Source organism: Ischnura elegans, chromosome X (assembly GCF_921293095.1).
Source record: "Ischnura elegans chromosome X, ioIscEleg1.1, whole genome shotgun sequence".
NCBI classification, from domain to species: domain Eukaryota; kingdom Metazoa; phylum Arthropoda; class Insecta; order Odonata; family Coenagrionidae; genus Ischnura; species Ischnura elegans.
The window spans coordinates 109,924,811-109,937,955 of NC_060259.1; the positions used below are offsets into that span (position 1 = coordinate 109,924,811).

A 13,145-nucleotide genomic window follows, 5' to 3' on the forward strand; every position below is an offset into this window, starting at 1 on the left:
AGGGAAGTGGATGCCGATGACATGGGAGCCCCAATTTTAAGATTGGAATTTGATGCGGCTGTAAGAGACCTCAGTGTAAATAAAGCGTCTGGCATTGATGACATTCCTGCAGAACTAATTAAAAATTTAGGAGAGAAGACGTTGAACCAGCTATACAAAATCATTAGTGAAATGTATACGACAGGTGAGATACCAAAGGATTTCGAGAGGAACATTATAATCCCTATTCCTAAGAAGAAACGAGCGGAGAAGTGTGAAGATTTTAGGACCATAAGCCTTACTACACATGCATCAAAGATACTGACAAGGATCATCTATAGAAGAATAGAACGAAAAGCAGAAGAGTACTTGGATGAGGACCAATTTGGATTCAGAAAAAACAAAGGCACAAGGGAAGCAATATTGGCCCTAAGACTGCTCATAGAGAAGAGAATGGAAAAGAACAAGCCAACATTCGTTGCGTTTGTGGACTAAGAGAAAGCATTTGACAACGTGGATTGGAGCACAATGCTTGGAATCCTAAAGGAAATTGGGGTTCTTTATAATGACAGAAGAATCATCCACAGTTTATACAAAAACCAAGTAGCCATGATAAAATCAGGGCCCAGCTGTGAAGAAGCAAGAATTAAGAAAGGAGTACGACAAGGCTGTACATTGTCACCCGTACATATTTTCAACGTTTACATTGAGAAAGCCATTAATGAAATCAAAGAAAAGGAATTGGGAGTGAATATCCATGGAGAAAAAATAAGCATGCTAAGATTTGCCGATGACATAGCCGTTATAGCAGAAACAGAGAAGGATTTGAAAAATATTCTGGTTAATATGGTTAGGGTAATGAGTAGATATAAAACTGAAAATAAGCACGAAGAAAACCAAGATCTTAGTATGCAGCAGAAGAGAAGAAGTCAAGACCAACATTAAAATAGGGAGGCAAAAACTGATAGAGGTGATGAATTCTGTTATTTGGGAAGCAAGATAACTAGTGACGGGAGAAGCAAGAAAGAAATTATCAGCAGAATAGCCCAGGCGAAGAGAGCATTCCACCAAAAGAGAGACCAGCTTACAGCGGGAAACTTAAAGATGGAAGTAAAGAAACAATTTATAAGAACCTACATCTGGAGTATGCTCCTATACGGAAGTGAGGCATGGACAATGACCGCAGCGGAGAAAGCAAGGATAGAGGCCTTTGAAATGTGGTGCTACAGAAGAATGATGAAAATCAAATGGATCGACCGAGTTAGTAATGAGGAAGTCCTAAGAAGGGTAGGAGAGAAGAGAAGCCTCATGAAAACCTTAATAAGAAGACGGAACTACCTTATAGGCCACATCTTGAGACATGGTGGCCTGATGAAGACAATCGTCGAAGGACAAGTGGAAGGCAATAATGGAAAAGGAAGACCTTGAACAAAATATATGGAACAAGTAAAGAGAGATGTGAAAGAGAAGAAATACGTAGGTGTGAAAAGATTAGCTGATAGGAGAACTGAGTGGAGAGCTGCGTCAAACCAATCGTAGGATTGTTGACCAGTGATGATGATGATGATGATGAAATATATCCCAGTCAATGGGAGTTCTTTAATCAATGGCCTTATGTATAATTGAGTACAAACCACTTTCCAAAATATACTTCATTATGAGATTCTAAATTACAAGCATGAGTAAAATGAATACAGAATTGAGTTATTTGAGACGGTTTCTGTATAATAAGTGCTCGTGTTTCCAAAATGTTTGCACCATGTTCTTTGCCAAGTCTATTTCACTAAGAAAATTTCCAAGAATTAATTGTCAGACTGTTTGATTTTCTGTACCTTCAGCTAGCCTTTTCCATGGGAATATATTTCTTTGGGTGGGATTGCCCCCAAACGGGCCCCCAAAGACGCAGGGGCATGGGGGATGCAGTGTTGCAAAATCATGGCTGCCAGCAGGACTTTGGAGAATGGTGCTCTCATTACAGGCCTAGGTGCTTCATTCTCTTTAGTCTGGGACTGTACTGAACTATAAATTTATAGTTTTTTGCTATTGCCAGTGGTCTCATTATTCTTCATATGAAATGCTTTTTTACCCTTCCTCAAAGCGGTTACGGTTTGGGATGGGTGATGGTTTCCTTAGACTTGAACCAAAACTCATTCCAAAACACAATTAGAGTCAGCTGACTGTTGATAAAGCCAAAGTCAACTAGGCTGAGCCCTTATATATATATCTGTGAGAGAAAACTTACTTAAATATTGACCTTTTTTACTGCCATGAGCTTCAATGTACCTGAAGAGGGATTATTTTTAAATTTTATTCAAAGGCAGTAATGTAAGGATGGTCCAAAGATAATTTTTGGTCCAAAAAAGCGATTTATAGCCGAACGTTTTGTTATAAGGTCCTGAGAAATGGTCTCATGGTGAAAGGTAAGGCTGACATTTAAGATTAATAATACCATGAAACTCAATAATATTGCCAATGATTTTGCCAAATATTTCTCATACCAAAGACTTTATTCCAAAGATAACTTATGCGAGTAATGAATGTAAAAGAGAGCAGAGACTAAATGTGTCTTTTGATCGTATTTTTCAACCAGGGAAATATTATGGTTGATGTGAGGTTAAAGTTACTGTAAACAATTTTCAACCAATACAGATTTGAAAGTTGTTTTAGTACCTAACTAATTACCACTATTTCTGTGGTAGGAATCCGAAAACCCTTTTTAGGTTGCTCCTGTTAAGCAGGCTATTTTCAATAAATATACAACCTATATTTTCAAATGCGATGTGGTTGGGTCAAATGTTATCCAACCAAGGTGATTTCTTTTCTGTGGCTTGTTTTCTTATGAAACTACACCAAAAAGTTTATCTGCACTTCCAAAATTCAAAAGTATATACTACATATTTTGGACCACCCAACAGTCACGTTCATGCTTCCAAGTTCTACTATAGAGGAGGATTGGTCTCACTCATTCCATGCATCAAGCCTTAAGTAAATTATTTACAGGCTCTTTAATCAGTGCTAATCCATGTGACAGAATGCCTACAAGGTGTTCCAAGTATGAATTTAAATGGAGTAAATCAGGTATTGAAATGATAAAAATTAACTTTTGTGCGGAAATTGTGTAGTGATATCTGAATTAGAGTAAAAATTCTGAAAAGTGCATATAAATAGCTGTTTTTATGCTTTTAAGATTCAGTCATGGTTTTCCCTTTACAAAATCACATTTTTGTGTGAGAGATAGTGTGCCACAGTAGGTTTTCTAAATTAAAATAATCCAAACTTATTACTGCTGTAATCCCTTCAATAAATTATTCATATTGTATCAAGGGAATAGTTTGTATTCTCATTATTCATTTCCAATCCTATGGGGATTTATATATTGATGAAAACAAGTTTGTACCTTATATTTTTTTGGGGAACCCTCTCGTCAAGTTAAAACCTATGTTCTCCTTTTGGGTTTTTTTTGAGAGGAATTACTCTTTCGAGAAATAGTTGGCTTACTGGGTTCTTTCCTGTTGCTATGCCCATTAGTGGTTACTTTTAGTATATTTCTTGCTCTAATTCTTATCTGAAACCATCATTAGGCAATTGTAGGCAAAGGGCAAAGCCTTTCCTTTGTGCATGCCCTGTAATTACCCCTCCCTTTTTATTCATAAATATTTTGCTTTTTCATCATCTGATTATCTAGAAGTGTACTTTTAGCTCTAACATAATCTGCCTCAAGGAGGAAAGCACCTTCTTGAAGGGCATTTGATTGCTATCTTAATTGGTATCATAATTTTCTTTTGTGGGGCATATTGCTCCAATTTTTAGGTTCACAAAACCCTTTCATGATAAAAATTTACCAAGTATATAACAGATTTCTACTCATAATCTTCAAGATTTTTTCCAACATTATGCAATGTCAGTGTTATATGTGAGTAATTTTATATTGCATCGAACGGTTGGATTTTGATCCTAGAGATGACATTTTATTTAACTATGTGTACTATCAAGCGGACGTTTCTCTTTTAGCTAAAAAAGTTACTAGCAAAATATGTTTCAATTTTTATAATAATAGTTTTTTTTCGTAATCATGTATTCATACTTTTCCACCAAACTCAATATAATTCTTATCAGTGAATTTCCTTCAGAAAATTTTTGTAAAATTACAGCTATTAATCTGTAGCACTGATGCAAAAACTTTTTTTGGAGTATAAAGCATGTAGTAAAACACATTTGAAAAAAATTCTACATTTATTCAATCATTGGAGGATAATGGCTTGAGTGGCCAAAAAGTACCATAGAAATAAGGAGAATTTTTTAAATGCTAATACGTTTAACTTGTTTTTTTAAATGTCCCACTTGCCATCTATCAACTTCTGATTGATTCTCTCCTTTGAATGTATCCATTTCACACCCACTTCACTTTCCTATTTAAGCCTTTCCTGGCTAACTCACTCTCTAAAACTACTCTATTCGAAAATTTTTGTTCTTCTTATCTCTTTTCCCTTTGACTGTGGGTCAGTTTTCCATAGATTAATAGATTAGGAAGTTTTTCATTAAGGCACATCTTATGATTTCATTTCATCTGGTACCAGAGGTGCCGACTTACAAAAAATATTAGGGGGGCCCAAACCAGGGATCTTACCCCGGGAAATTTTATAAGTTGTGAGGTTCAAGTTTTTTAAGCATTTTAGATGAGTCATATGAACAACATTAGAACCCTGATAACTCAAATCTCGATATCTGGACATTCTGGGGAAAATCGACAAGCCTGACACATTTTTTCCTCACACCAATAACGAATTTTGAGGGGGCTTGGGCCCCCTCAGGCCCCATGGAGTCGGCGCTACTGTCTGGCACAAGCAAAGGTGCATGCCCCTTAGCTGGTAGAGTATACTTAACTAGCTTCATGCTTATATTTCACTATCACTGAGAAGAAATAGCATGTTCAGTTACTTGAAGCGTGTGTGCCATTCGTGCAACACACAGAAATATTGGGGTATGCTGATGAGGGATTAGCATGGTGAAGGGCTTAGAATGCTCACAGTCAGTATAGAAATCATAGTGTGAGGTAGACATCACTTTACTTTGATTCATGGACATGGCAAGGATGGCTCAGCCATCCTGCAAACAAATTTAGCCCTAATATGTCATTCAAAATATTCTAAACAGGGCCAGATGATTGATATTTATCAGTGTTCTATGTGGAGGGAGACTTGATTCAAAACCCCATGCTTAGAATCCTACCTCTGTTCCCTAAAATAATCATTGTGCTTGAAAATATATGCTTTCTTTTTCTTTTAGGCTTTTTGCGAAATATGAATGCTCATTTTATTATTTGAATCCTTCTTTCTATAGCTACTTTCATAATAAGACGAACTCTGGGTTACCATCCTTGCTGCTGCTATCAAATCTAGCTTCATTGCATTCTGCGTTGCCATTGCTATCAATTTTAGCTTTTGATATTTCCTACTGGTTTAGGGGGGTTATAATGGCCCTTAATGTTGCCTGTGATCTTATTCAATGTGAACAACTTAAAATTCCATCATAAATATGAAGCTCTAGAATAGGTTATGTTGCTATCATTTTTTGAATCTCAATTAATCATTGTAAGTAAAAATATCTTGTGGCAAAATGTGGATTCAAAGGGGAACCATAGATGACCTTTATTTCCCCAATAGCCAAATAAAGCGATCATTCAGGTCTGTAAATTTTAATATGTGAGTGTAAAAATCATGATTTTGGAAAGATTCTGTCTTCAATAGTTCTTAGCATCTATGGTTATGTGTTCTGCATGGAGATAGAAGACCTGTACCTTTTCTCTTTCCTGATGACTAAGCTAAACTAAGCTAAGCTACCTTCTCATTCATTGTCAGATCAAGGAATATTCTAACTGATGCATGTGGGTTTTGGGATTGGGCACGTTTGTGTATTATTGATATTTCCAGGCTGTGCATCGACATACCCGGAGCCTAAGGACAAAGTGGATTTCATCGCAAAGCAGCTTTATAATTATGAGTATACATCTGCTCTTCCACCTGTTTACAAGTGGCCCCACTCTTAAGAGCAGGAGTATGGTTAATTGCTTACCTAAATATTCATAGAGTTATGGTGAGATATTATCTTTGTAAAAGATTTTGGTTAATATGTTTTCTTGTGTTGGGACAACTATTGACTTCTGTGGACAAATGATTTTGTTAATGGATATTTGAAAGCATATTTTCTTTGCTTGCATGACTTCTTTGCTTTTGGAAAGATTTACATTATATGCTTTTCAACTGTGATCATGTTTCTCATTTTTATTGTTAGTATGATAATTTTACAGCATTTAACGTAAAGTTTAAAGACTGCTGCGGCTTTATAAGTTGATATTATGTAATTTGTTGCATATAGTGAAGACAATGCGGATAATTCTGCAAAATAAGTAATATTACCATGTATTAACAATTTTGAGGAATGTTGCACATATGCATGGACAACTTTGGGGAAACATATCTATGCTTCACCCTGTCTTACCACTCATTTCCTTGGCCCCTGCTTTTTTCAGAACCTAGCTCTTTGTTTTCCAAGAGAAGAAAAAATTCCCAAATTTGAAGTCCCACCCTCATCTGCAGAGCCTGCCTCTGATCATCCTTTCTTCCACTTGCATCCTTTCTCAAGGCATTCTGGCAGTCTTAGTTGTCTTGTATCCCCACCTGTTTCTGCACTCTGTTACTGGGAATGCATTTCATAGGTGTTTGGTATCATAATAATCTGAAAATGAAGAGAAAATATATAATTCCTTTAAAAAAATAGAGTTTTAGTGTTTTTCCTGGTTATTTAAAGCATCACTGGTGCCTTGATATGTGGCAAGGGGCCTTCCTGTTACAAGAATGTGAGAAAAGGGTCTTTTGCCTGTGTCCATGGAAAAGAGAGTAAGGCTCTGCACAAATATTTGTTGCACTCTGTGGAAGACTTGTGATCTAATTGACACAGATGAAGAAGGACTAACACCCTAATCCTTTGAGTTCAGCACAGAAATGCCGAAATCATACGAAAATTTCCAGGGTCTTATGCAGGGAAATACAGATGATTATAAAACATTATAATTCCTAGTAATTTGTTGAACATTTTCGAACAATAGAAAACAAACTCATCTTTATTTAGCAGTCTTCACTTAAGTAACAAAAAAATTATCCTGGTAATATACTTGATTATAGCAAGATATTACAAGAGTCGCTCAGGATGACACTGATACTCAAACAAAAATTTTCCAATGTCGCTGCCATAATGTGCTCGTGTTCAATTTGATCTGAGGTTTCCGTGGCGTTTCTTCATATGAGTCTCCATGGCTTCCGGGCGTTCCTCCGTGTTTAGATGTCCATAAGTGACGACAGTTTCTCCAGCCATCCTGCTGGCGTCTTCAGGTCAGAAGTAGCGATGCATAGAATTTGGCCATCTTATATAGGTACCTATGGGGGTCAGAGGCCGATTTTGATTGGTTGGAATGGAGGTGGGCTCTGATTGGTCATTGGAAGACCCTTTTCCATGTGTTGGCTAATGTGTAGCCGTCTTCTCTGTTGCAGTTCTCAGGGTGCTTTGCTATCTCTATAGCTTCTCGGAATAGCCTAGGATAGTAACGGCTTTCATTACACAAGACTTTAGGCTTATCGAAATCCACAGTGTGGCCAGGTTCCGACCACACGTGCTCCGTGACGGCGGAAAGGCGGAACTGTTTCTTCTCCGTGGCACGTTCATGTTCCTTTATCCTGGTTTTGATAGAACGGCCAGTCTGTCCTATGTAACATTTGCCACATGAGCATTGCAGCTGATATACTCCCTCGTGTAGTGAGCGTGGGATCTTGTCCTTCGGCTTAGGTAGAAAGTCGCTCGTTTTTTTGCAGCAAGTAAACCTGGTCTTCACGTTATGCTTGTTCAGAATTCTGGCTATTCTCTCCATGGTTCCTGCTACATAGGGAACGGCTGCGTATGCTGCAGGTTTCTCTCTCGACGAGTCCTCAGTAGATTTATTTCTACTATTATCACTCTAAAAGGTCCTTTTTAGGACCGTCTCTTTCTTGTAGCCATTTCCACGAAGTGCCTTGGCAAGATGTTCTTTTTCTTTCTGGATAGTCTTTGTCTGAAATGGTTTTTGCACGGTGAATCAGGGTTTTCAATAGACTGGCCTTCTGAGAGGGATGCTGGTGGGAGGTGGCATGTAAGTATCTGTCAGTGTGGGTTTTCTTCCTGTATACGGAGTGCCCAAAGCTTCTGTCTCTCTTCTTTTCCACCACGACGTCTACCTATATAAGACGGCCAAATTCTATGCATTGCTACTTCTGACCTGAAGACGCCAGCAGGATGGCTGGAGAAACTGTCGTCACTTATGGACATCTAAACACGGAGGAACGCCCGGAAGCCAAGACTCGTGTTCAATATGTATTTGTTGTGTCTTTGAATTGTAGTCCTTGGGATGTACTTCAAAATTGAGCTTTCATTACCATTTTATGCATTAATCTAATTACTTCCTACATGTACTGTCCTTTCCATAATTTTATGAAGGCTATACATCACTCACTGGTTCAGTGAAGCAGGGAAATTCCTCTAAAAAACACTGGGGAGTTGGCACACAATGCACAAGGACTTTGGCCCTTGTTGGAAGAGGTGTGTGTTGCCAAGAGTTGAATCAGATGGCTTGCGAAGGGGCTAGTATACCTGGAGTCAAAAATCAGAACAAGGAGCACCTGCCGAAGGATGTGGAGCATTCTAACAATGTCTCCCCAATATTTTTAGCACTTTTTCACATTGACTCTGGCAGGTTGTCACATGGACTTGAACCTCAGTCACAGCAATCACAAATGATTTCCACCCTAACGCCAGCACCAGTCATCTAGTCTGAGGTGTCAATAATGAATCTTAGGAGAAAGGAAGCCATAAATCTGAATCTAAAGATTGAACGAGAGCCGTTGTCCAGAATGAGGACCCAAATACTCTGATTGGTGCTAGCATGAACGTGAGGTTCCTTAGCACCAAAGCCATCTGCTGTGGCTCCTTGTCGTGCTGTTTGATTCCAAGAATTCTAGCCCCATCACTACCTTTCCTCATTGGCTCATGGCAAAACATGTCCCTTCCATAGAGGACCTAAGTTCTTGTACATAGTGTGCAAACCCTCCAGAGATTTTACAGGAAATTTGCCCGATACATCAACTGGTGAGTGGAGCATAGATGCTCACAGACTTTTAGAAATTATAGTACATATGTATTAAAAAAGACTAGTTAGTCTCTTATGTATACTGATTCAGTGATGTTTTGTGCAGTTTGGCATATTTCAGTTTCCAGGATTGAGACAGAGAAGTTGAAAGTTAAGATTTTGTATGCTATTCTGTTTGAAAAATGATATTTCCTGCAGTTTTACTAATCATGCGAATATTCTCAGAAAACTCAAATCCATGGTGAACAGATGCTTTGGCCTAATTCATTTGATTATTTTGCTTTACTCTAAATATATCAATTCAGCAACTTTTTCAAATCATTTTGAGGATTTGAGAGTTCTTGCTGATGAATGCTGTGCTGGAATTTTTGTTGTCAGCATTAGAAAAAGTTTTTATAAAATTATATATTGAAAAGAAAACTCGTTAAGGTATCAAGTGTTATTGATTGGTGATAAATGTCAAACTTATGAAAAAATGCGTCAGTGATTCGTAATGTTGGAGTAATTTATATAAATAGATTGTGTCTGTGATGTTACTTATGTAGGGTCTGGGCAGGGTTAAAATATAGGTCTCAATGAACATGTTCTGGTGTAGCGACCATTTATTATTGCAAGTGAAAATAATTGTGCTGGGTTTTTTGCTTGAGGAAATTTTTCGTAGCTGTTGATGATTACTTTTTTCAAGGGTAGGTTGAGATTAGAGGCAAATGTAGTGATATTTGTTGGGTGGATTCCATCATGCAAGTTCTCTCAAGTTCTCTACAGTATATTGTTTGCATTGGAAAAGTTTTTAAAAATTCCTCCTACAGGAGTAGGGCACCTGTAGGCTAGATATTTTGTTTATTAAGATACTAGTTACACTGGGGTGAAAATATTATGACCTTGAGTAGAAAGAAACATTGCATGTGATCTTAAACTTGTATTCGTTTTATTTACCTCACTCATTTACATCTTATATACTGTTGATTTGAAATGTAAACCTCCTTGTGAATGTGACGTTTATGGGATGAGAAAAAGCTGTACACTTCATTAAGCCCAATTAAACCTGTTCAGGTGGGGAATATTAAAACTGAAAGACCTAATTGTGCTGTCAAAAATTTATTTTGGGTGGTTGGATTTTATGTCTGCAATGGTTAGGGATTTGTCTATGATTGAAAATTTGAAAAAATAACTTCTCAGAGTGGAATTGAACCGGCAACCTTTTTCAATCTCGTACATGAATTTGAATTTGACGTACTGATTGATCCGTTGTATGTGTACTTAATATAATGTATGAATGTAATGAAAGATTCTATGAGTTTATTCTCACTGAACATCTGAAAATTACAATAACAATAGTTGTTACTATGCATGGATGTTGAATGCATTGAAGTGGATACTAACAAAACATCTATTTGATATTACTGTCACAGACATCTCACCGAGTGAATGCATTTTTGAATGTGCACATGAACTCTTGTGACCAGGGGAAAGTAACGAGGTGTGATTGACTTTCTTATCACAATCTAAGATCTTAGTACATAATGTGTAATATGGGCGTGGTGCTACTGTTCGAGAAGTACTTTCCTTCATTTGGGGATGCAATTTTCTATTAACTCCTGCTCCATTCATGTAAACATGTTCTGCACAATTTTGGTCATATTGATTGAAATGAAGAGACCCTCATGGTGGCACTTCAGAAATTATTAAGTCATGCGTTGGGAATGGAAACTCAATGGAAAGTTATTTAAAGTAATGAAAGTCTCTATTTGCCATAATTTTATAATTAGGTACTTGGCCTTGAGTGGTTTCTACTATCAAGTACTATTTTCTGGAGTTCTTTCTTGAAACACCTTGAAAATGATGATTCATGCTTTGCAACCAATCCAGGTTTAGTTAATGTAAGTGTGGAAAATTTAAATTTTTTTATTATCTATTATTTTATGATTACTTATTATTCATTTTGGAAATAATGGCACAAAAATTAATCATTGCCTTCACCATTCAAAGCATATTGTCGGTTTCTTCAGCGATGGTACCACTGGTGAGGTTTGTCCTCATAGCATATACAGCCACATTATGTCTAATCTGGAGAAAATGAACTGTAACAAAAATGCTAAAGTGTTTTAATCCCCTTGGATCTAATAATTGATAAATGATAGCTGGGAATCAGTGGGCATCATTGTTTTGCTTCTTCACCGCAATGACCAACCTTAGTAGATTATGAGCAGCTAGTATTTCAAGTGAAAGGAAATGAAAGCAAAAGTTTTAAGTAAGAACTTAGCCTATTTTTAACCAATGTATGTATTTGCTTAAGCAAGTTAGCCACATGATTGTGAGATGAAACTGAAGCAGATATTCTTCTTGAAAGTAAGCCGAAGGAAAGTAATTAGAATTTGGGTAGATTGGGCAAGAAAGATTCCTGCACTGAGCCTGACTCATTGGGAAGGTGGTGTTGACTCGGAGTGAGTGAGAAAGTGCACTCATGGGAAGAACATGTGAAAGTGTGAAGATGCCCAGGTGCAGGGAAGGTGCTTTCTTTGCTGGTTAAAAACTCTATGACTGAGGTATTAATGACAGTCACTTGGAGGATTAAATCAAGATGCAGAATTATCTAGGCGAAATAAAATTTCCCTTAAGTACCAACTGTAATATAATTTTCTCGGTGATAACTTATTTAATATGTAAAATAATTTCCTTGAGTACTGTAATATAATTAATTTGAGTAATTGCCGCTTGAAATTATTAATTTACGGCTTAAAGAATGGTGGGAACTTGGAAAAATGGAGTGTCTGATAATGGATTTGCATAGCAAGTTCCTTGACTCAATGGAGCATGCTGTTGACGAGCATTGATTTCGATTACAATAATGTTTCTCAAAGTGAAGCCTTTTAAATATTCAGCGATTCTCCGAGGGAAGTTTTGATTTCTAAGGTGAGGCAGGAGGAAGTTAGTGAGTGGTGTGGAGAGAGGCGTGTGATGGGGGGTGCACAATCGCCAGGAAAACGAGGATGGGAAGGAAGCGAAAGTTTCGTCTACGTTATGCGACTTCTTTCTCCCTTTGAACTACATCATTGACAACCAGTTGATATTGCTTCAATCGGATTATTTCTGAACAAACTTCAGTTTCAGCGTGCCCTAAATAGAATTTTGTTCTAATTAACTCAGCATAGCCCCTCCGTCTACCTTGCCCTACTGTCTACCTGCCACGCACCTTTTAGGTGGCTTGCGGGGTATTATTTAGATGTAGATGTAGATACCTTCTCACGTGAAGCATTTCCATATGGAGGTGACAAACTATTACACAAAAGAGATTATTATATTCTGTCATAAATGTTAGTCTTGTATTGTTTCCATCATTATTTTCATTCGAAAAACCACTGCTGCATCATCGAAACATTTATTTAAAATTTATGACATGTTATGAAAACGGTAACTCGAGGTGTAAAGAAGTATCGTTATAATATTTTGAGCGAGTTTTTGGTTATTGTAGGTAAATGCAAGCCATGCCCCAAAAGCACGACAGATACTCGACAGATCATTTGTCTTCAAAAGGCGTAGCCAGGATCAAAACTAGAGGGGGGCAAGCCGTGGTCGTTTCAAGTTATAACACAGAAAAGGTTAAGAAAACCAAAATTTTAAGGAAATTATAACAACGCTTCATTAGTTTTTAGAATTATTTGCTTAAAAATAAAATATTTTTATTATTTACTCTAATATCACTTTTCTTGGATTTAAAGAAAATTTGTTTAAAACTTTCGTTTTGAACTAAATTTGGTTCTGGGGCAGCTGTCCCCTCTTGCTGGCTACGCCCATGTTTGTCTCTCTGTTTCATTTTAATGAATCGCTTCTTTTTTCAAAAAGAAAAAAATGATGGAAATTCGCCTCTCGTGTCACGTCGTCCCTCTTTCCTTTGATACATAAAGCAAAGGGGAAGAATGTCCCGAAGTGGTCCTTTTTTATCGATTATGGGCTCATTGACTATTTGAAAATGATTATTTTCGTTTGTGGTCGT

The 13,145-nt window shown here is 37.2% G+C and overlaps 1 protein-coding gene across 3 annotated transcripts in view; it reads left to right on the top strand.

Annotated features, from left to right (window-relative positions):
• The window catches only part of LOC124171907 (NADP-dependent malic enzyme-like), a 195,425-nt gene that overhangs the window by 178,436 nt on the left and 3,844 nt on the right, over positions 1-13,145 (top strand). Inside the window, exon 12 of one of the 3 annotated variants that reach the window (XM_046551315.1) lies at positions 5,910-6,072. The exons of the other annotated variants lie outside the window; for them this stretch is intronic. Coding sequence (XP_046407271.1) covers positions 5,910-6,025 — 116 coding nt within the window. The 3' untranslated portion in view covers positions 6,026-6,072. The remainder of the gene's footprint in view (positions 1-5,909; positions 6,073-13,145) is intronic. 3 annotated transcript variants of the gene reach the window in all.